This window comes from Nerophis ophidion, linkage group LG13 (genome assembly GCF_033978795.1).
Source record: "Nerophis ophidion isolate RoL-2023_Sa linkage group LG13, RoL_Noph_v1.0, whole genome shotgun sequence".
In the NCBI taxonomy this organism is placed as follows: Eukaryota; Metazoa; Chordata; class Actinopteri; order Syngnathiformes; family Syngnathidae; genus Nerophis; species Nerophis ophidion.
In genome coordinates, this window is record NC_084623.1 from 4,431,088 (window position 1) to 4,454,797 (window position 23,710).

At 39.7% G+C, this 23,710-nt stretch overlaps 1 protein-coding gene across 2 annotated transcripts in view; it reads left to right on the forward strand.

The window, feature by feature from the left end:
- The window catches only part of epha3 (eph receptor A3), a 297,755-nt gene extending 277,413 nt beyond the window's left edge, over positions 1–20,342 (forward strand). The window contains exons 18-19 of one of the 2 annotated variants that reach the window (XM_061918278.1): positions 11,516–11,637; positions 20,196–20,342. In XM_061918278.1, coding sequence (XP_061774262.1) covers positions 11,516–11,597 — 82 coding nt within the window. In that variant the 3' untranslated portion in view covers positions 11,598–11,637; positions 20,196–20,342. The remainder of the gene's footprint in view (positions 1–11,515; positions 11,638–20,195) is intronic. The other variant, XM_061918277.1, reaches the window with a different exon arrangement.
- Positions 20,343–23,710: the final 3,368 nt, after the last annotated feature.

A 23,710-nucleotide genomic window follows, 5' to 3' on the forward strand; every position in this document is an offset into this window, starting at 1 on the left:
GTTAGCACTTATAATAACAATATCACTAATACTTGGTTAATATTCAAGTCAGGACATGTTAATGGAGTGTTGTTGGCGCTCCTTGAATGGGTATTTATCGGGATTTGTGGGCAAAATTCCCCCCAGTATTGCAGACCCCTTTAAGAAACTTTTCTATGACTTGAGCTCCAGGCTTCTTTGGTTTGTTTGATATTGTCATTACTGCCACTAGTGGTTGGAAAGTGTATTACAACTCAGTACCACAGCTAAGAAACAGATATTTTAAAGAAGCAAGGAAACAGCAGACCACTCGATGATGTAAACATTGAAGTGATAAGGGCACTGCTATAAATAGTTCACCCGCGTTAGCACTTATAATAACAATATCACTAATATTTGGTTAATATTCAAGTCACGACTTGATAATGGAGTATTGTTGGTGCTTTTTGAATTGTTATTTATTGGGATTTATGGGCAAAATTCCCCCCAAAATTGCAGACCCCTTTAAGAAACTTCTCTATGACTTGAGCTCCAGGCTTCTTCGGTTTGTTTGACATTTTCATTACTGCCACAAGTGGTGGGAAAGTGTATTACAACTGAGTACCATACGGACCGCAGCTAAGAAACAGATATTTTAGAGAAGCAAGGAAACAGCAGACCACTCGATGATGTAAACATTGAAGTGATAAGGGCGCCGCTATAAATATTTCGCCTGCATTAGCGCTTATAATAACAATATTTCTAATATTTGGTTAATATTCAAGTCTCGACTTGTTAATGGAGTATTGTTGGTGCTTTTTGAATTGTTATTTATCGGAATTTATGGGCAAAATTCCCCCCCAAATTGCAGACCCCTTCAAGAAACTTGAGCTCCAGGCTTCTTCGGTTTGTTTGACATTGTCATTACTGCCACAAGTGGTGGGAAAGTGTATTACAACTGAGTACCATACGGACCGCAGCTAAGAAACAGATATTTTAGAGAAGCAAGGAAACAGCAGACCACTCGATGATATAAACATTGAAGTGATAAGGGCGCCACTGTAAATAGTTTGCCTGAGTTAGCGCTTTTAATAACAATATCTCTAATACTTGGTTAATCTTCAAGTCACGACATGTTAATGGAGTATTGTTAGCGCTTTTTGAATGGGTATTTATCAGGTTTTATGGGTAAAATAGCCCCAAAAAAGTGCAGATCTCCTTGAAGAAACTTCTCAACAACTTGAGCACCAGGATTCTTCCGTTTGTTTGACATTGTCATTACTGCCACAAGTGGTGGGAAAGTGTATTACAACTGAGTACCATACGGATCGCAGCTAAGAAACAGATATTTTAGAGAAGCAAGGAAACAGCAGACCACTCGATGATGTAAACATTGAAGTGATAAGGGCGCCGCTATAAATAGTTCGCCCGCATTAGCGCTTTTAATAACAATATCAGTAATACTTGGTTAATATTCAAGTCACGACTTGTTAATGGAGTATTGTTAGCGCTTTTTGAATGGGTATTTATCAGGTTTTATGGGCAAAACTCCCAAAAAAGTGCAGATCTCCTTGAAGAAACTTCTCAACAACTTGAGCACCAGGATTTTTTAGTTTGTTTGACATTGTCATTACTGCCACAAGTGGTGGGAAAGTGTATTACAACTGAGTACCATACGGATCGCAGCTAAGAAACAGATATTTTAGAGAAGCAAGGAAACAGCAGACCACTCGATGATGTAAACATTGAAGTGATAAGGGCACTGCTATAAATAGTTCACCCGCGTTAGCACTTATAATAACAATATCACTAATATTTGGTTAATATTCAAGTCACGACTTGATAATGGAGTATTGTTGGTGCTTTTTGAATTGTTATTTATTGGGATTTATGGGCAAAATTCCCCCCAAAATTGCAGACCCCTTTAAGAAACTTCTCTATGACTTGAGCTCCAGGCTTCTTCGGTTTGTTTGACATTTTCATTACTGCCACAAGTGGTGGGAAAGTGTATTACAACTGAGTACCATACGGACCGCAGCTAAGAAACAGATATTTTAGAGAAGCAAGGAAACAGCAGACCACTCGATGATGTAAACATTGAAGTGATAAGGGCGCCGCTATAAATATTTCGCCTGCATTAGCGCTTATAATAACAATATTTCTAATATTTGGTTAATATTCAAGTCTCGACTTGTTAATGGAGTATTGTTGGTGCTTTTTGAATTGTTATTTATCGGAATTTATGGGCAAAATTCCCCCCCAAATTGCAGACCCCTTCAAGAAACTTGAGCTCCAGGCTTCTTCGGTTTGTTTGACATTGTCATTACTGCCACAAGTGGTGGGAAAGTGTATTACAACTGAGTACCATACGGACCGCAGCTAAGAAACAGATATTTTAGAGAAGCAAGGAAACAGCAGACCACTCGATGATATAAACATTGAAGTGATAAGGGCGCCACTGTAAATAGTTTGCCTGAGTTAGCGCTTTTAATAACAATATCTCTAATACTTGGTTAATCTTCAAGTCACGACATGTTAATGGAGTATTGTTAGCGCTTTTTGAATGGGTATTTATCAGGTTTTATGGGTAAAATAGCCCCAAAAAAGTGCAGATCTCCTTGAAGAAACTTCTCAACAACTTGAGCACCAGGATTCTTCCGTTTGTTTGACATTGTCATTACTGCCACAAGTGGTGGGAAAGTGTATTACAACTGAGTACCATACGGATCGCAGCTAAGAAACAGATATTTTAGAGAAGCAAGGAAACAGCAGACCACTCGATGATGTAAACATTGAAGTGATAAGGGCGCCGCTATAAATAGTTCGCCCGCATTAGCGCTTTTAATAACAATATCAGTAATACTTGGTTAATATTCAAGTCACGACTTGTTAATGGAGTATTGTTAGCGCTTTTTGAATGGGTATTTATCAGGTTTTATGGGCAAAACTCCCAAAAAAGTGCAGATCTCCTTGAAGAAACTTCTCAACAACTTGAGCACCAGGATTTTTTAGTTTGTTTGACATTGTCATTACTGCCACAAGTGGTGGGAAAGTGTATTACAACTGAGTACCATACGGATCGCAGCTAAGAAACAGATATTTTAGAGAAGCAAGGAAACAGCAGACCACTCGATGATGAAAACATTGAAGTGATAAGGGCGCCACTATAAATAGTTCCCCTGCGTTAGCGCTTATAATAACAATATCTCTAATATATGTTTAATTTTCAAGTCACGACTTGATGATGGAGTAATGTTGGTGCTTTTTGAATTGTTATTTATTGGAATTTATGGGCAAAATTCCCCCCCAAATTGCAGACCACTTCAAGAAACTTTTGTACGACTTGAGCTCCAGGCTTCTTCGGTTTGTTTGACATTGTCATTACTGCCACAAGTGGTGGGAAAGTGTATTACAACTGAGTACCATACGGACCGCAGCTAAGAAACAGATATTTTAGAGAAGCAAGGAAACAGCAGACCACTCGATGATGTAAACATTGAAGTGATAAGGGCGCCGCTATAAATAGTTTGCCTGCATTAGCGCTTATAATAATAATATCTCTAATATTTGGTTAATATTCAAGTCACGACTTGTTAATGGAGTATTGTTAGCGCTTTTTGAATGGGTATTTATCAGGTTGTATGGGCAAAACTCCAAAAAAAGTGCAGATCTCCTTGAAGAAACTTCTCAACAACTTGAGCACCAGGATTCTTCGGTTTGTTAGACATTGTCATTACTGCCACAAGTGGTGGGAAAGTGTATTACAACTGAGTACCATACGGACCGCAGCTAAGAAACAGATATTTTAGAGAAGCAAGGAAACAGCAGACCACTCGATGATGTAAACATTGAAGTGATAAGGGCGCCACTGTAAATAGTTTGCCTGAGTTAGCGCTTTTAATAACAATATCTCTAATACTTGGTTAATCTTCAAGTCACGACATGTTAATGGAGTATTGTTGGTGCTTTTTGAATTGTTATTTATCGGAATTTATGGGCAAAATTCCTCCCCAAATTGCAGACCCCTTCAAGAACCTTTTCCACGACTTGAGCTCCAGGCTTCTTCAGTTTGTTTGACATTGTCATTACTGCCACAAGTGGTGGGAAAGTGTATTACAACTGAGTACCATACGGACCGCAGCTAAGAAACAGATATTATAGAGAAGCAAGGAAACAGCAGACCACTCGATGATTTAAGCATTGAAGTGATAAGGGTGCCACTATAAATAGTTCGCCCGCATTAGCGCTTTTAATAACAATATCAGTAATACTTGGTTAATCTTCAAGTCACGACTTGTTAATGGAGTATTGTTGGTGCTTTTTGAATGGGTATTTATCAGGTTTTATGGGCAAAACTCCCAAAAAAAGTGCAGATCTCCTTTAAGAAACTTCTCAACAACTTGAGCTCCAGGCTTCTTTGGTTTGTTTGACATTTTCATTACTGCCACAAGTGTTGGGAAAGTGTATTACAACTGAGTACCATACGGACCGCAGCTAAGAAACAGATATTTTAGAGAAGCAAGGAAACAGCAGACCACTCGATGATGTAAACATTGAAGTGATAAGGGCGCCGCTATAAATAGTTCGCCCGCATTAGCGCTTTTAATAACAATATCAGTAATACTTGGTTAATATTCAAGTCCCGACTTGTTAATGGAGTATTGTTAGCGCTTTTTGAATGGGTATTTATCAGGTTTTATGGGCAAAACTCCCAAAAAAGTGCAGATCTCCTTGAAGAAACTTCTCAACAACTTGAGCACCAGGATTTTTTAGTTTGTTTGACATTGTCATTACTGCCACAAGTGGTGGGAAAGTGTATTACAACTGAGTACCATACGGACCGCAGCTAAGAAACAGATATTTTAGAGAAGCAAGGAAACAGCAGACCACTCGATGATGTAAACATTGAAGTGATCAGGGCGCCACTATAAATAGTTTGCCTGCATTAGCGCTTATAATAACAATATCTCTAATATTTGGTTAATATTCAAGTCACGACTTGTTAATGGAGTATTGTTGGTGCTTTTTGACTGGGTATTTATCAGGTTTTATGGGTAAAATTCCCCAAAAAAAGTGCAGATCTCCTTGAAGAAACTTCTCAACAACTTGAGCACCAGGATTTTTTAGTTTGTTTGACATTGTCATTACTGCCACAAGTGGTGGGAAAGTGTATTACAACTGAGTACCATACGGACCGCAGCTGAGAAACAGATATTTTAGAGAAGCAAGAAAACAGTCGATGATGTAAACATTGAAGTGATCAGGGCGCTGCTATAAATATTTTGCCTGCGTTAGCGCTTTTAATAACAATATCACTAATACTTGGTTAATCTTCAAGTCACGACTTGTTAATGGAGTATTGTTGGTGCTTTTTTAATTGTTATTTATCGGAATTTATGGGCAAAATTCCTCCCCAAATTACAGACCCCTTCAAGAACCTTTTCCACGACTTGAGCTCCAGGCTTCTTCGGTTTGTTTGACATTGTCATTACTGCGACAAGTGGTGGGAAAGTGTATTACAACTGAGTACCATACGGACCGCAGCTAAGAAACAGATATTTTAGAGAAGCAAGGAAACAGCAGACCACTCGATGATGTAAGCATTGAAGTGATAAGGGCGCCGCTATAAATAGTTCGCCTGCGTTAGCACTTATAATAACAATATCACTAATATTGGGTTAATATTCAAGTCACGACATGTTAATGGAGTATTGTTAGCGCTTTTTGAATGGGTATTTATCAGGTTTTATGGGCAAAACTCCAAAAAAAGTGCAGATATCCTTGAAGAAACTTCTCAACAACTTGAGCTCCAGGATTCTTCGGTTTGTTTGACATTTTTATTGCTGCCACAAGTGGTGGGAAAGTGTATTACAACTGAGTACCATACGGACCGCAGCTAAGAAACAGATATTTTGGAGAAGCAAGGAAACAGCAGACCACTCGATGATGTAAACATTGAAGTGATAAGGGCGCCGCTATAAATAGTTCGCCCGCGTTAGCGCTTTTAATAACAATATCACTAATACTTGGTTAATCTTCAAGTCACGACTTGTTAATGGAGTATTGTTGGTGCTTTTTGAATTGTTATTTATCGGAATTTATGGGCAAAATTACCCCCCAAATTGCAGACCCCTTTAAGAAACTTTTGTACGACTTGAGCTCCAGGCTTCTTCGGTTTGTTTGACATTGTCATTACTGCCACAAGTGGTGGGAAAGTGTATTACAACTGAGTACCATACGGACCGCAGCTAAGAAACAGATATTTTAGAGAAGCAAGGAAACAGCAGACCACTCGATGATGTAAACATTGAAGTGATAAGGGCGCCACTATCAATAGTTTGCCTGCGTTAGCGCTTATAATAACAATATCAGTAATACTTGGGTAATCTTCAAGTCACGACTTGTTAATGGAGTATTGTTGGTGCTTTTTGAATGGGTATTTATCAGGTTGTATGGGCAAAACTTCAAAAAAAGTGCAGATCTCCTTGAAGAAACTTCTCAACAACTTGAGCACCAGGATTCTTCGGTTTGTTAGACATTGTCATTACTGCCACAAGTGGTGGGAAAGTGTATTACAACTGAGTACTATACGGACCGCAGCTAAGAAACAGATATTTTAGAGAAGCAAGGAAACAACAGACCACTCGATGATGTAAGCATTGAAGTTATAAGGGCGCTGCTATAAATAGTTCGCCTGCATTAGCGCTTATAATAACAATATCAGTAATACTTGGTTAATCTTCAAGTCACGACTTGTTAATGGAGTATTGTTGGCGCTTTTTGAATGGGTATTTATCAGGTTTTATGGGCAAAACTCCCAAAAAAAGTGCAGATCTCCTTGAAGAAACTTCTCAACAACTTGAGCACCAGGATTCTTCGGTTTGTTAGACATTGTCATTACTGCCACAAGTGGTGGGAAAGTGTATTACAACTGAGTACCATACGGACCGCAGCTAAGAAACAGATATTTTAGAGAAGCAAGGAAACAGCAGACCACTCGATGATGTAAACATTGAAGTGATAAGGGCGCCACTATCAATAGTTTGCCTGCGTTAGCGCTTATAATAACAATATCAGTAATACTTGGTTAATATTCAAGTCACGACTTGTTAATGGAGTATTGTTGGCGCTTTTTGAATGGGTATTTATCAGGTTGTATGGGCAAAACTTCAAAAAAAGTGCAGATCTCCTTGAAGAAACTTCTCAACAACTTGAGCACCAGGATTCTTCGGTTTGTTAGACATTGTCATTACTGCCACAAGTGGTGGGAAAGTGTATTACAACTGAGTACCATACGGACCGCAGCTAAGAAACAGATATTTTAGAGAAGCAAGGAAACAGCAGACCACTCGATGATGTAAGCATTGAAGTGATAAGGGCACTGCTATAAATAGTTCGCCTGCGTTAGCGCTTACAATAACAATATCTCTAATATATGTTTAATATTCAAGTCACGACTTGATAATGGAGTATTTTTGGTGCTTTTTGAATGGGTATTTATCAGGTTTTATGGGCAAAACTCCCAAAAAAAGTGCAGATCTCCTTGAAGAAACTTCTCAACAACTTGAGCACCAGGATTTTTCGGTTTGTTTGACATTTTCATTACTGCCACAAGTGGTGGGAAAGTGTATTACAACTGAGTACCATACGGACCGCAGCTAAGAAACAGATATTTTAGAGAAGCAAGGAAACAGCAGACCACTCGATGATGTAAGCATTGAAGTGATAAGGGCACTGCTATAAATAGTTCGCCTGCGTTAGCACTTATAATAACAATATCTCTAATACTTGGTTAATATTCAAGTCACGACTTGTTAATGGAGTATTGTTGGCGCTTTTTGAATTGTTATTTATCAGGTTTTATGGGCAAAACTCCAAAAAAAAAGTGCAGATCTCCTTGAAGAAACTTCTCAACAACTTGAGCACCAGGATTCTTCGGTTTGTTAGACATTGTCATTACTGCCACAAGTGGTGGGAAAGTGTATTACAACTGAGTACCATACGGACCGCAGCTAAGAAACAGATATTTTAGAGAAGCAAGGAAACAGCAGACCACTCGATGATGTAAACATTGAAGTGATAAGGGCGCCACTATAAATAGTTCGCCTGCGTTAGCGCTTATAATAACAATATCTCTAATACTTGGTTAATATTCAAGTCACGACTTGTTAATGGAGTATTGTTGGCGCTTTTTGAATGGGTATTTATCAGGTTTTATGGGCAAAACTCCAAAAAAAAAGTGCAGATCTCCTTGAAGAAACTTCTCAACAACTTGAGCACCAGGATTTTTCGGTTTGTTTGACATTTTCATTACTGCCACAAGTGGTGGGAAAGTGTATTACAACTGAGTACCATACGGACCGCAGCTAAGAAACAGATATTTTAGAGAAGCAAGGAAACAGCAGACCACTCGATGATGTAAGCATTGAAGTGATCAGGGTGCTGCTATAAATATTTTGCCTGCGTTAGCGCTTTTAATAACAATATCACTAATACTTGGTTAATATTCAAGTCACGACTTGTTAATGGAGTATTGTTGGTTCTTTTTTAATTGTTATTTATCGGGTTTTATGGGTAAAATTCCTAAAAAAAAGTACAGATCTCCTTGAATAAACTTCTCTATGACTTCAGCTCCAGGCTTCTTCGGTTTGTTTGACATTGTCATTACTGCCACAAGTGGTGGGAAAGTGTATTACAACTGAGTACCATACGGACCGCAGCTAAGAAACAGATATTTTAGAGAAGCAAGGAAACAGCAGACCACTCGATGATGTAAACATTGAAGTGATAAGGGCGCCACTGTAAATAGTTTGCCTGAGTTAGCGCTTTTAATAACAATATCTCTAATACTTGGTTAATCTTCAAGTCACGACATGTTAATGGAGTATTGTTAGCGCTTTTTGAATGGGTATTTATCAGGTTTTATGGATAAAATAGCCCCAAAAAAGTGCAGATCTCCTTGAAGAAACTTCTCAACAACTTGAGCACCAGGATTCTTCGGTTTGTTTGACATTGTCAATACTGCCACAAGTGGTGGGAAAGTGTATTACAACTGAGTACCATACGGACCGCAGCTGAGAAACAGATATTTTAGAGAAGCAAGGAAACAGCAGACCACTCGATGATGTAAACATTGAAGTGATAAGGGCACTGCTATAAATAGTTTGCCTGCGTTAGCACTTATAATAACAATATCAGTAATACTTGGTTAATATTCAAGTCCCGACATGTTAATGGAGTATTGTTGGCGCTTTTTGAATTGTTATTTATCAGGTTTTATGGGCAAAACTCCAAAAAAAAGTACAGATCTCCTTGAAGAAACTTCGCAACAACTTGAGCACCAGGATTTTTCGGTTTGTTTGACATTTGTATTACTGCCACAAGTGGTGGGAAAGTGTATTACAACTGAGTACCATACGGACCGCAGCTAAGAAACCGATATTTTAGAGAAGCAAGGAAACAGCAGACCACTCGATGATGAAAACATTGAAGTGATAAGGGCGCCACTATAAATAGTTCGCCTGCGTTAGCGCTTATAATAACAATATCTCTAATATATGTTTAATATTCAAGTCACGACTTGATGATGGAGTAATGTTGGTGCTTTTTGAATTGTTATTTATTGGGATTTATGGGCAAAATTCCTCCCCAAATTGCAGACCCCTTCAAGAAACTGTATTACAACTGAGTACCATACGGACCGCAGCTAAGAAACCGATATTTTAGAGAAGCAAGGAAACAGCAGACCACTCGATGATGAAAACATTGAAGTGATAAGGGCGCCACTATAAATAGTTCACCTGCGTTAGCGTTTATGATAACAATATCAGTAATACTTGGTTAATCTTCAAGTCACGACTTGTTAATGGAGTATTGTTGGTGCTTTTTGAATGGGTATTTATCAGGTTTTATGGGCAAAACTCCAAAAAAAGTGCAGATCTCCTTGAAGAAAATTCTCAACAACTTGAGCACCAGGATTCTTCGGTTTGTTAGACATTGTCATTACTGCCACAAGTGGTGGGAAAGTGTATTACAACTGAGTACCATACGGATCGCAGCTAAGAAACAGATATTTTAGAGAAGCAAGGAAACAGCAGACCACTCGATGATGTAAACATTGAAGTGATAAGGGCGCCACTATAAATAGTTTGCCTGCATTAGCGCTTTTAATAACAATATCTCTAATATTTGGTTAATATTCAAGTCTCGACATGTTAATGGAGTATTGTTGGTGCTTTTTGAATTGTTATTAATCGGAATTTATGGGCAAAATTCCCCCCCAAATTGCAGACCCCTTCAAGAAACTTTTGTACGACTTGAGCTCCAGGCTTCTTTGGTTTGTTTGAAATTGTCATTACTGCCACAAGTGGTGGAAAAGTGTATTACAACTGAGTACCATACGGACCGCAGCTAAGAAACAGATATTTTAGAGAAGCAAGGAAACAGCAGACCACTCGATGATGTAAGCATTGAAGTGATAAGGGCACCGCTATAAATAGTTTGCCTGCGTTAGCACTTATAATAACAATATCAGTAATACTTGGTTAATCTTCAAGTCACGACTTGTTAATGGAGTATTGTTGGTGCTTTTTGAATGGGTATTTATCAGGTTTTATGGGCAAAACTCCCAAAAAAAGTGCAGATCTCCTTGAAGAAACTTCTCAACAACTTGAGCACCAGGATTTTTCGGTTTGTTTGACATTTTCATTACTGCCACAAGTGGTGGGAAAGTGTATTACAACTGAGTAGCTGAGAAAGAGATATTTTGTTTGGCCGCCCTCTCATCAACGGTCAAGAACCGCCGACCTAAATCATATTTCAAAGTTCCCTGTCACGCCGGCTTTGCGCTCCTTTGGCAAATCGGACAAATACCATTCGGACCCTCCAAGGACACGGCGAGGAAACGGTCATAATAACCCAGCTCTAATCCAGCATCCACTTTAGATCATGTCCTAACACGGCGGATTACTCCTTCCCAAGGATCTCCTTATAACATAAACACGGCCGGTGGAGCTTTCATGTCCGAGAGGAGCAATGTGGTTAACGGCCAGCAGGCCGCAGAGTGCACACTGCGCTTTTGTCACATTTAATTACTGTAAATAAAAATACCCTGCAGAGGTTTACGCCGGGGTCATGGGAATGTCTGCGCAAAGAGAAGGCTTGACAGCTAATTTTCCCCACCAAGATACCCATCTCTGGCAGGGGGGTTGCAATCAAACCTGCAGGTCTCATACGTGTGTAGTAGTTTTGGCAAAGATCATGGTCCTGATGGGGAAATAGCAAACAGACCTGGTTAATTAGTCCGAGGCGCGAACACGTCGCTCATGAGCTCACTCCAAAGAATGAGTGACGGCACAAACTCACGAGGTAGCCCGTGTTGATGTTTTTGAACGTGTCGCTGATTGCGTTGTTTGAATTGTGCATGACTTCATCATTTCTGTGAAGATATATTACTCTGATGTGACTTCATGTGTCGGGACCGCCAAACGTGCTGACGCGTGGCGGCCGGGACATGACAAAGACTTTGTTAACGTTGCCGGGCCTGGCTGTGTCTCAGTAGAGTGATTCTGACAGAGGTCCACGTCACTCCAGCAACTTGCCCGGAGTGGGAGCCGTCCATGGGGATCACCACTCTCTAGCCGCCGCTCGCTCTTCTTTCCATTCCTCGGACTCTGGATGGTGGGTGGTGCGGCGCGGCCCCGGCCCCCCCCCCTGCGGACCCTTTGACGGGCCGTCCTTTCTGGACTTCAAGGGAATTTCTGATAACTTGATGGTTGTGTTTCCATCCCACTTAGACATAGCCACACATTTACAGAAGAACCTCTTCCCCAAAAACAAAACTAAACATGTATGTCCGTTTCACGATGACGGATGACCTCGTAGCTGACATGTAAAGTACTGAAACTTTGAATAATGAAATACAATTGCAGTGGAACCTCAATTTAAGAACTTTAATGGTTACTGAACATGGTTTGTAAACCCGGAAAGTGTGTATAGTGAAGCACAGTTGCATACATTAATATAAATATAGTCAAGGCAACTGTGGTTTATCCATCATACAATGCTCATCGGAGGCTATTTAATCCCTACAAGGCTGTTTCACAGGTTTCCCTCAATCCCCTGAAGAGCAGGGAGCAACACAGAGGCTATTTCATCCCTACAAACCTGTTTTGCTGGTTTCCGTGCTCTTAAAGGTGTTCAAGGAAACCTGCAGGTTTCCTTGAATCCCCTGAAAAGCATGGAAACCAGTGAAACAGGCTTGTGGGGACAAAATAGCCCCTGTGTTTTTCCCTGAGGCTATTTATTCCCTACAAGGCTGTTTTGCAGGTTTCCCTGAATCCCCTGAAGAGCATGGAAACCAGCAAAACAGGTTTGTAGGGATGAAATATCCTCTGGGTTTTTTCCCGAAGCTATTTCATTATTTCATCCCTACACGCCTGTTCTGCAGGTTTCCTTGAATTCCCTGAAGAGCATGGAAAACTGCGAAACAGGCTTGTAAGGATCAAATAGCCTCTGTGTTTTTTCCCTGAGGCTATTTCATCCATACAAGCCGGTTTTGCAGGTTTCCTTAAACCCCCTGAAAAGCATCGAACCAGTGAAACAGGCTTGTAGGGATGAAATAGCCTCTGTTTTTTGCCTGAGGTTATTTCATCCATACAAACCTGTTTTGCAGGTTTCCTTGAATCTCCCGAAGAGCATGGAAACCAGCAAAACAGGCGTGTGGGGATCAAATAGCCTCTGTGTTTTTCCCTGAGGCTATTTCATCCCTACAAGCCTGTTTTGCAGGTTTCCCTGAGTCCCCTGAAGAGCATGGAAACCAGCTAAACAGGCTTGTAGGGATAACATAGCCTCTGTGTTTTATTCCTGAGGCTATTCCATCCCTACAAACCTGTTTTGCGGGTTTCCTTGAATCCCCTGAAGAGTATGAGGACCTGTAAAACTGGCTTGTAGGGATGAATGAAATGGCCTCTGTGTTTTATTCCCAAGGCTATTTCAGCCCTACAAGCCTGTTTTGCAGGTTTCCCTGAATCCCCTGAAGACTATGGGAACCTGTGAAACGGGCTTGTAGGGATAAAATAGCCCCTGTGTTTTTTTCCTGAGGCAATTTCATCTCTACAAGCCTGTTCCGCAGGTTTCCTTGAATCCCCCGAAAAGCATGGACAAATGCGAAACAGGCTTGTAGGGATAAAATAGCCTCTTTGTTTTATTCCTGAGGCTATTTCATCCCTACAAGCCTGTTTTGCAGGTTTCCTTGAAACCCCTGAAGAGTATGGGAATATGCGAAACTGGCTTGTAGAGATCAACTAGCCTCTGTGTTTTATATTCCTGAGGCAATTTCATCCCTACAAGCCTGTTTTGCAGGTTTCCTTGAATCCCCTGAAAAGCATGGAAACCAGAGAAACAGGCTTGTAGGGATGAAAGGGCCTCTGTGTTTTTTTTCTGAAGCTATTTTATCCCTACAAGCCTGTTTTGCAGGTTTCCTTGAAACCCCTGAAGAGTATGGGAATCTGCGAAACTGGCTTGTAGAGATCAACTAGCCTCTGTGTTTTATATTCCTGAGGCAATTTCATCCCTACAAGCCTGTTTTGCAGGTTTCCTTGAACCCCCGGAAGAGCATGGAAACCAGTCAAACAGGCTTGTGGGGATGAAATGGCCTCTGTGTTTTTTTTCCCTGACGCTATTTCATCCTTACAAGCCTGTTTTGCAGGTTTCCCTAAATCCCCTGAAGAGCATGGACACCAATCAAACAGGCTTGTAGGGATGATATAGCCTCTGTGTTTTTTTCCTGAGGATATTTAATTCCTACAAAACTGTTTTGCAGGTTTTCCTGAATCCCTTGAAGAGTATGGGATCCTGTAAAACAGGCTTGTAGGGATGAATGAAATGGCCTCTGTTTTTTAATCCCGGGGCTATTTTAGCCCCACAAGCCTGTTTTTCAGGTTTCCTTGAATCCCCTGAAGAGGATGGAAACCAGAGAAACAGGCTTGTAGGGATGAAATAGCCACTGTGTTTTTTTTCATGAGGATATTTAATTCCTACACGCCTGTTTTGCAGGTTTCCTTGAATCCCCTAAAGAGTATGGGACCCTGCACAATAGGCTTATAGGGATGAAATTGCCTGTTTTTTTTTAGGCTATTTCATCCCTACAAGCCTGTTTTGCAGATTTCCTTGAATCTCTTGGAGAGCATGGAAACCAGCTAAACAGGCTTGTAGGGATGAAATAGCCTCTGTGTTTTTTCCTGACCTTAATATATATATATATATATATATATATATATATATATATATATATATATATATATATATATATATATATATATATATATATATATATATATACATATATATATATATATATATACATATATATATATATATATATATATATATATATATATATATATATATATATACATATATATATATATATATAGTAACTGCAAATAATGTATGTATTTGCCTAGGCTGTCCATTTTGAAGTAAACATTTTACATTTACAAAATTGTTATTGTAAAATATAGTAGTTTTTTTCTTTTGTTTTTTTTTATCAACATTTTACGGTAAATGGAAAAACAGTGTCACTGTTTTTTTTTGGGTGGGGGTTACGAAAAAAGCTGGCAGCTTATTCACCAGAATTTGTTTGTAAAATTTACATTGTTTTTTACAACATAATAATTGTTCATGGAAAAACAGTACTTTTTTTTTTTTTTTTTTTAATTCTAGATATTTAGATGCCAGTTTTTTTCTAAAAATGTTTCCCCAAAAATCAGTGGTACTGTTTTTCCATTTACTGTAAAATGTTGTTAAAAAAAACAAAACAAAACACTTTTACGGTAAAAAAATTTTAAATGTAAAAGTTTTATTGTAAAATGGACAGTCTACTTAAAAGAGTTGATATAATTAATCATGAAATCCAGAGGCAAATTGATCCTTTATTCCTTGTTACAAGTGGCCCTCTGATGGCAGCCAAGTGGCCCTCAATGACAACCGTCTCTGGTCTAAAGGTTCACAAACAGAAAAGGTGTTCCCAAATGGAGGTTTCACTGTATTAGATTGCAAATTAATTAAATTTGCCTGAACCTGACAATTAGAATGTTATTAATGATCCATTATTTGATGACATCATGAAGGTGAAATACAGCAAGTCTTTGGACTAATCCAAATGTTCTGATTTTGTAAATCTGAACATTTTTGTACATATACAAAGTTGAATTGACATTTGGACATACATGTCATTAAAGTCATTCAATCAACTTGTTTATTGTTAATATTCGTGAACAATATTGGACTTTGGTGTAGTGTGGATGGAAACTAGACTATCGTTTCCCTTTTTGCAGATTAGTGCTGCTTGTTCCTGCAAGTCCTGTTTGTTTGTTTGATTTCCTGCCAAGCTGACTCATCCCATGCCTTGTAACTTCTCCCTTTTGTGTTCAAGCACGGAGTCAAACAATGTCCATCTGAAAGTCTGCTGCTTTGCCAAACCTGCAAGTTGTTCCCCACATTTAACAGACTAAAATACCTAAAAAAAAAAAGAGTTTGACTTTGACTGCAACTGATCTGCTTCTACTAATAACTGATTTGAGTCACTAGGCAAACTGTATTTGTTTCTAAGGACATCTGACAGTAAGTCTGGCTTGGTTTTTGCCTCCTCCCTCGCTTAAGAATGCACTTTGCTGCAAATTATTTGCCACTTGCCACAAGTTAAAGTTGTATTTATAGAAAATTACCTTGATTTAAGAGTTATTTTTAGTCAGCGACTTACTTCACCATTTTAATTATGCATTTTAACAATGTTAAAATTGAGAAAATAACCACTCAAATATGATACAGTGCTTTTCTAAATACATATTATTTAAACATTCTGCTTACCGTATTTCCTTGAATTGACGCCAGAGGCAAATTATTTTAAAACCTCTTTTCACTCCGGCACTTATTAATAATTAATGATATTTATCTTCGTGGAAACACTGATCATCTTAATGATTTCTCACAATATATATATATAGAAACAGATAAATATATATTAAAAAAAAGGATATTTCTGTCTGTCATTCCGTCATACATTTTTTTCCCTTTGACGCAGGGTTTTTTGTAGGGAAGAAATGATGAAAATAACCACGTAAATGAACGGTTTAAAAGAGGAGAAAACATGAAAAAAATTTAAATAAAATTTTGAAACATAGTTTATCTTCAATTTCGAGTCTTTAAAATTCAAAATTCAACCGAAAAAAGGAAGAGAAAAACTTTTGTCTTTTTTTTTTAATTTTAAAAAGAATTTATGGAACATCATTAGTAATTTTTCATGATAAAGATTAATTTTAGAATTTGGATGACATGTTTTAAATAGGTTAAAATCCAACCTGCACTTTGTTAGAATATATAACAAATTAGACCAAGCTATATTTCTAACAAAGACAAATCATTATTTCTTCTAGATTTTCCACAACAAAAATTTTAAAAGAAATTCAAAAGACGATTTTAATTTTATTCTACAAATTTTTTTAGATTTGCCAGAATAATATTTTGAATTTTAATCAGAATAAGTTTGAAGAAATATTTCAGAAATATTCATAATCAAAAAAACAGAAGCCAAAATGAAGAATTAAATTAAAATGTATTTATTATTCTTTACAATAACAAAAAATACATTTCTTGAACATTGATTTAAATTGTCAGGAAAGAAGAGGAAGGAATTTAAAAGGTAAAAAGGTATATGTTTAAAAATTCTAAAATAATATAAAAATAATAAGGTTGTATTTTTTCTCTGAAATTGTCTTTCTGAAAGTTATAAGAAGCAAAGTAAAAAAAATAAATGAATTTATTTAAACAAGTGTAGACCAAGTCTTTAAAATATTTTCTTGGGTTTTCAAATTCTATTTGAGTTTTGTCTCTCTTAGAATTAAAAATGTCGAGCAAAGCGAGACCAGCTTGCTAGTAAATAAATACAATTTAAAAAATAGAGGCAGCTCACTGGTAAGTGCTGCTATTTGAGCTATTTTTAGAACAGGCCAGCGGGCGACTCATCTGGTCCTTACGGGCGACCTGGTGCCCACGGGCACTGCGTTGGTGACCCCTAATTTGGAATATAGAATATTACACACAATACCAAAAAATCGGTTTAAGTGTTTAAGTTTGACTCGGGTAATCTACGAAGCCGCACCGCTTGATGGCTGATCGGAGCATTACGGCCACCATAGTCAGACGTACTGTGCTTCAACATACATGACAAAATATGTTACTGTATATGTCAGCAGACTACTTAGGAGCCTTTATTTGTTTACTTACTACTAAAAGACAGTTGTCTAGTATGTTCACTATTTTATTTAAGGACTAATTTGCAATAATACATTTTTTTTATAACAAATAAAGCCAATAATGCCACTTTTTGTGGTCCCCTTTAAATTAAAGTTAAAGTACCAATGATTGTCACATAAACACTAAGTGTGGCGAAATTATTCTCTGCATTTGACCCATCACCCTTGATCACCCCCTGGGAGGTGAGGGGAGCAGTGAGCAGCAGCGGTGGCCACGCCCAGGAATCATTTTTGGTGATTTAACCCCCAATTCCAACCTTTAATGCTGAGTGCCATTTTTATAGTCTTTGGTATAACTCAGCTTTTTATTCAGAAAAGTATCAAAAAGTATAGAAATACATTTTGGTACCGGTACCAACATATCGGTATCGGTGCAACCCTACTTTGTATGGTTCAAGACTTACGGTAATTAGTAGGGATGCACTGAAATGAAAATTTGTGGCCGAAGCCGAATAAAATTTAAACGCTTGGCCGAAGGCCGAATACCGAATAATGAATGCAGTTTTTCACATTTTTTTTTATATTGCATAAATAGCCTAGAATAAATATTTAGACATGTTTTTCAAATAAAGTAATTTTTTATTGAATATTGACATTTTTTTTAATAATCCAGTAGCCTTTGCTTTTCAAAAAAAGCACAAAGTTTTTCATTTATATTAGGCCTTCAAACAAAACATGCATTCCAAAAAAAAATAAAGTGCATTAAAGTGGATAAACCCACAACAAATGAATTATTGTCCTTTTGGCAAAAGTCTGCTTAGCCACAGTAGATATGCTAATAATGTAAACAGAAGGCTCAAGTAAATCTCAATTAAGTGTGTGATTGTAACCTCATACACTTATACAGGTACACAACATTGTAACCTCATACACTTATACAGGTAGCCTACACAACAGGCTAATAATGTAAACAGAGGCCCCACTAAATCTCAATAAGTGTGTGCTTGTAACCTCATACACTTATACAGGTACACAACATTGTAACCTCATACACTTATACAGGTACACAACATATCCCAACGTCACCGCCTCAAAAAATTGCGTCACACGCCACTATTCGGCCTTGTTTTTAACTCATTCCACCGAAGGCCGAATGTGGCTTTTTTTGCCATATTCGGCCAAATATATTCGGTTACCGATTAATCAGTGCATCCCTAGTAATTAGACAACATCACAGCACATCATAATGGCAAAAAAATAATTTAGGGAATAGAATAGACTTTATTGTCATTATATTTGCATATAACCAGATTAAAGACTCCAACTTAAGGTGCGGTTGTGGGAACAAATATGGGGTAAAATAAATAACACAAGAGGTAATAAAGGAAAAACTAACAATTGAAATAAACAGACAACTTCCATCCATCCATCATCTTCCGCTTTTCCGAGGTCGGGTCGCGGGGGCAGCAGCCTAAGCAGGGAAGCGCAGACTTCCCTCTCCCCAGCCACTTCGTCTAGCTCTTCCCGGGGGATCCCGAGGCGTTCCCAGAACACCCGGGAGACATAGTCTTCCCAACGTGTCCTGGGTCTTCCCCGTGGGCTCCTACCAGCTGGACGTGCCCTAAACACCTCCCTCAGGAGGCGTTCGGGTGGCATCCTGACCAGATGCCCGAACCACCTCATCTGGCTCCTCTCGATGTGAAGGAGCAGCGGCTTTACTTTGAGTTCCTCCCGGATGGCAGAGCTTCTCACCCTATCTCTAAGGGAGATAGGGTGAGATAGGATTACTTGTTATTTTTTATTGGATAGTAGTCTGTTAAGGGGTGGAGTGGAATCTCCGGGTTGGGGAGAACACCCTGCCTCAAGTGGAGGAGTTCAAGTACCTAGGAGTCTTGTTCACGAGTGAGGGAAGAGTGGATCGTGAGATCGACAGGAGGATCGGTGCGGCGTCTTCAGTAATGCGGACGCTGTACCGATCCGTTGTGGTGAAGAAGGAGCTGAGCCGGAAGGCAAAGCTCTCAATTTACCGGTCGATCTACGTTCCCATTCTCACCTATGATCATGAGCTTTGGGTCATGACCGAAAGGATAAGATCACGGGTACAAGCGGCCCAAATGATGGGTCTCCCATCTGGTCAGGATGCCACCTGAACGCCTCCCGAGGGAGTTGTTTAGGGCACGTCCAACCGGTAGGAGGCCACGGGGAAGACCCAGGACACGTTGGGAAGACTATGTCTCCCGGCTGGCCTGGGAACGCCTCGGGATCCCCCGGGAAGAGCTAGACGAAGTGGCTGGGGAGAGGGAAGTCTGGGCTTCCCTGCTTAGGCTGCTGCCCCCGCGACCCGACCTCGGATAAGCGGAAGAAGATGGATGGATGGATGGAAGTAATCCTGTACAATATACAAAACACTATAGAAATATAAAATAGTGTACAATATACAGAACAAGACAAGAGTACCTAAGTAATAAATAAGTATCGGACGTATCCGGTGGGCCAAATTTGCCTTGGTCTGCTTTACCCGCACGCAGGATTCTCACAGGAATGAGGCAAAAACCAAGCCGCTGTGCATCTCCAAGCGGTTGGAGTGAAGCGGTAGCTGTTAACCAGCAACTTCCTGGATCGCATGTTGAATTATCCTGTCATGTGCCAGCCCAGCTCCCTTCGCCACGTCCTCGCCATCCCACTCCGAAGGCGGGGGGGGGGGGGAAGCGGGCCGCCGCGTTGGATTGTTTCCTTCGCCGACAGGTCATAACTGCAGCTGTCAGCGTGTCGCCACGGGCCCCTACGTCGCCGTTTATTGGCGACGGGGGAGCCCAGGCGCATCCTCGACAGCTCGGCGGCCTTTCCGAGGGCGGCGAAGGGAGCGGCGCCGGGAGCATGCCGTGACATGTCGGGCGGGCGTCACGTCCTTCATCACTAACGCACACTTCCTGTCTCTGCTTGTGTGGTAAATGCCCCGCCCCCTTCTGTCTCTCCACCCAGGGATTTGAAGAAGGTCGGAGTGACAATCGCGGGACCACAGAAGAAGATCGTGAGCAGCCTCAAAGCCCTGGAATCGCACGCCAAGAACAACCCGGTACCTGTTTAAAAAAAAAAAACACAAAAAAAACGAGCAAACGGTGGGAGCGTGCCGCTACGCCGACCGCGTATCCATCGCCACGCGGCTGAGGAGAATACATCAAACGAGGGCTTTTTTTTTTTTTTTAATCGGACGAGACAAAGTCCTGGCAGTGAGAAGAGAGACAGGTGGACTGATCCATGCTGGACTTGAGATGCCTTACAGACACACGCAGGAGCCCAGGACCAGGTTCCAGGACGCCATCGGGGCCCCCGGGATGCTCGCCGGTCCCGGCGTGGACCCCTGCTGAGTCTTTTCTGCACATGGACTCAATTTTGTCCGTAGAGCCGTCACATGAAAGCAATAATCCTGGCCGTGGGGAGGCCACGGTCCAGGGTCCAGGTCCAGGTCCAGGTACAGGGCGCAATAACACCTTTCACTCGCGATTTTTTATGACCCATACGTACCTTGCCACGTGGCATCGTGTCAGCCCAGAGACTTTTGAGGGAAACAACGATCCCATCGATATTTTCTCCAACAAGCAGAAACATGAGGTGAAGAAAGCAGAGGACCGAAAACTCTTAAAGGGGTTTTATTATATTTGTTTTTCTACAAAAGCCAACACCAGTGAAGTTGTCACGTTGTGTAAATAGTAAATAAAAAGAGAATACAATGATTTTCAAATCCTTTTCAACTTATATTCAACTGAATAGACTGCAAAGACAAGATATTTCATGTTCACACTGGAAAACGTAATTATGTTCACATTGGGACACGTATTATTATTATTATTATCATTAACTTAGATTTTAATGGCAGCAACACATGTTTACCAGTGTGTTACATGGCCTTTCCTTTTAACAACACTCTGTAAAGGTTTGGGAACTGAGGAGACACATTTTTGAAGTGGAATTCTTTCCCATTCTTGCTTGATGTACAGCTTAAGTTGTTCACTATGAAGCTGCGCTGTTGTAACATGTGGCTTGACATTGTCTTGCTGAAATAAGCAGGGGCGTCCATGAAAAAGTTGCTTGGATGGCAACATGTTGCTCTAAAACCTGTATGTACCTTTCAGCATTAATGGTGCCTTCACAGATGTGTAAGTTACCCATGCCTTGGGCACTAATGCACCCCCATACCATCACACATGCTGAGTTCTACACTATGCGCCTAGAACAATCAGGATGGTTCTCTTCCTTCTCTTCAAAAATTTGAAATGTGGACTCGTCAGACCACAGAACACTTTCCCACTTTGCATCAGTCCATCTTAGAGGAGCTGGGGCCCAGCGAAGCATTTCTGGGTGTTGTTGATAAATGCATAGTAGAGCTTTAACTTGCACTTACAGATGTAGCGACCAACTGTAGTTACTGACAGTGGTTTTCTGAAGTGATCCTGAGCACATGTGGTGATGTCTTTTACACACTGTTGTCACTTTTTGATCCAGTACCGCCTGAGGGATCGAAGGTCACGACCATTCAATGTTGGTTCTTGGGCTTTCAGTGATTTCTCCAGATTCTCATAAATTTTGGATGATCTTACGGAGTGTAGGTGGTGAAATCCGTAAATTCCTTGCAATAGCTGGTTGAGAAATGTTGTTCTTAAACTGTTGGACGATTTGCTCAGGCATTTGTTGACAAAGCATCCACCTGTTCCCAATTAGCCTGTTCACCTGTGGGATGTTCCAAATTAGTGTTTGATGAGCATTCCTCAACTTGCTCAGTCTTATTTGCCACTTGTGCCACCTTTTCCAAACGAGCTAATATTTGCAAAAAAATCAAGTTTACCAGTTCGAACATGAACTATCTTGTCTTTGCAGTCTTTTTAACTGAATATAAGTTGAAAATGATTTAAAAAATCATTGTATTCTCTTTTTATTTACCATTTACACAACGTGACAACTTCACTGCTTTAGGTTGTTGTTCATGTAAAACGCTTCCTTGAGTTATACATCCTGGGTTATTTAATTTTTTGACAACGGGGCCGAATTTTCCCACTACAGAGAAGCCTGGTCAAATTTTAACGCTGAATTAGTAGTTTTGCTCTTGATTTGAATCAGATTTGTTAATTAAATCTAACGTACATACAGTTTAACAGAACAAAGCTTGTCATATGTTATAAAAAGCTTGTGCTAATCACAAATATTGTTAAGGCTTAGGTCAGGCTGATTACACAATACTGCCCAGAATAATACAATACAAGGGAAAACTGATACAAAAATTAAACTATATACAATTACACTCTGCTAAAATACATGAATTCAAACTAAATTAATATGTATTAATATATTAGTTTTTTAAAGTCCCACTTAAGTACTTTTAGTTTTGGTGGCGTTTTGCCTGAAGGAAGACCGCGTTGAGGACCAGTGCATAGTGTTGTAAATGGTCCAAAACTCCTGTCAAGTACATAGAAACTGACACGATAATACCACAATGATTCAGTAAGACTGATCTTTTCCACAGTAGGAAGCAGCATATTTTACACCAACTTTATATTTGCGGTTTGCAGTCATGGCATTGTTTTTTCTCTTTATGAAATGCTTTTGAATCTGTTGCATGTCTGCTCGTATCAAGCTGGTGGATATTTATTAAATCCGCTAGCTAACATTAGCGTTACCAAATGAACCAAATATGAGTGCTATTGCAGACAAACTATTCTAGCAACACATTGATAGCAGTGAGCTAATACTAGCTTACGCTGCTATTGTTGACACGCTGATTCTGCTTGGTCTCCAACCTGCTAAAAGTCAATTCTCGATTATAATTCATGCATCTTTACATGCTAGTAGAACAAACGTCCGTGATCGTGAAAAAGACATAAAAAGATGCTGGTTTGCTAGCTAAAGTTTTTTTAATGAGGATTGCGATTGAATCTTCATTTAAACGGAATTATGTGAGCATCCTGTCAATCGGGATCGCAGCGAGAGTGGAAATATTGAAGTAAGTCTTTGTTTTATTCTGGTTAGTCTGTACGTTTAGCATCTAGCAACACCGCCAATGCTACAGTGTCGCAATAAAGCTACATCCGTTTAGCACTCGGCTTTTAAAACTTATTGCTCATCCTCTTTGTGTTCGGGCTCAAAAATATTAGGCTCTGGATCATAATTTTCCCCAAAGTAATCGCTGTTGGCTCTCAGAAAGTCTGCTTGATTAGCATTGTTGTCGATGGGGAAGGGATCTGTGGTTCCTCCTCTACGTCAATCGATCGGGAATCTCCGTGAGATTGATGCTGTTTCGATCATATTTATTTATCTGCAAATTTTAAAAGTCTTTTGGTGTTATAAATCCGACATATGTGATCATTTTGGGGATTTATGCAGATCCCAAATGCCCAAAAGGACATAATAGGACCCCTTTAAGAGAAACGCTGGAAAAGAGAAGCCGTCTTTGTCACACCTTTCCTTCAGACATTTTATTTCCCAATGGATGTTTTTTTTTTTGT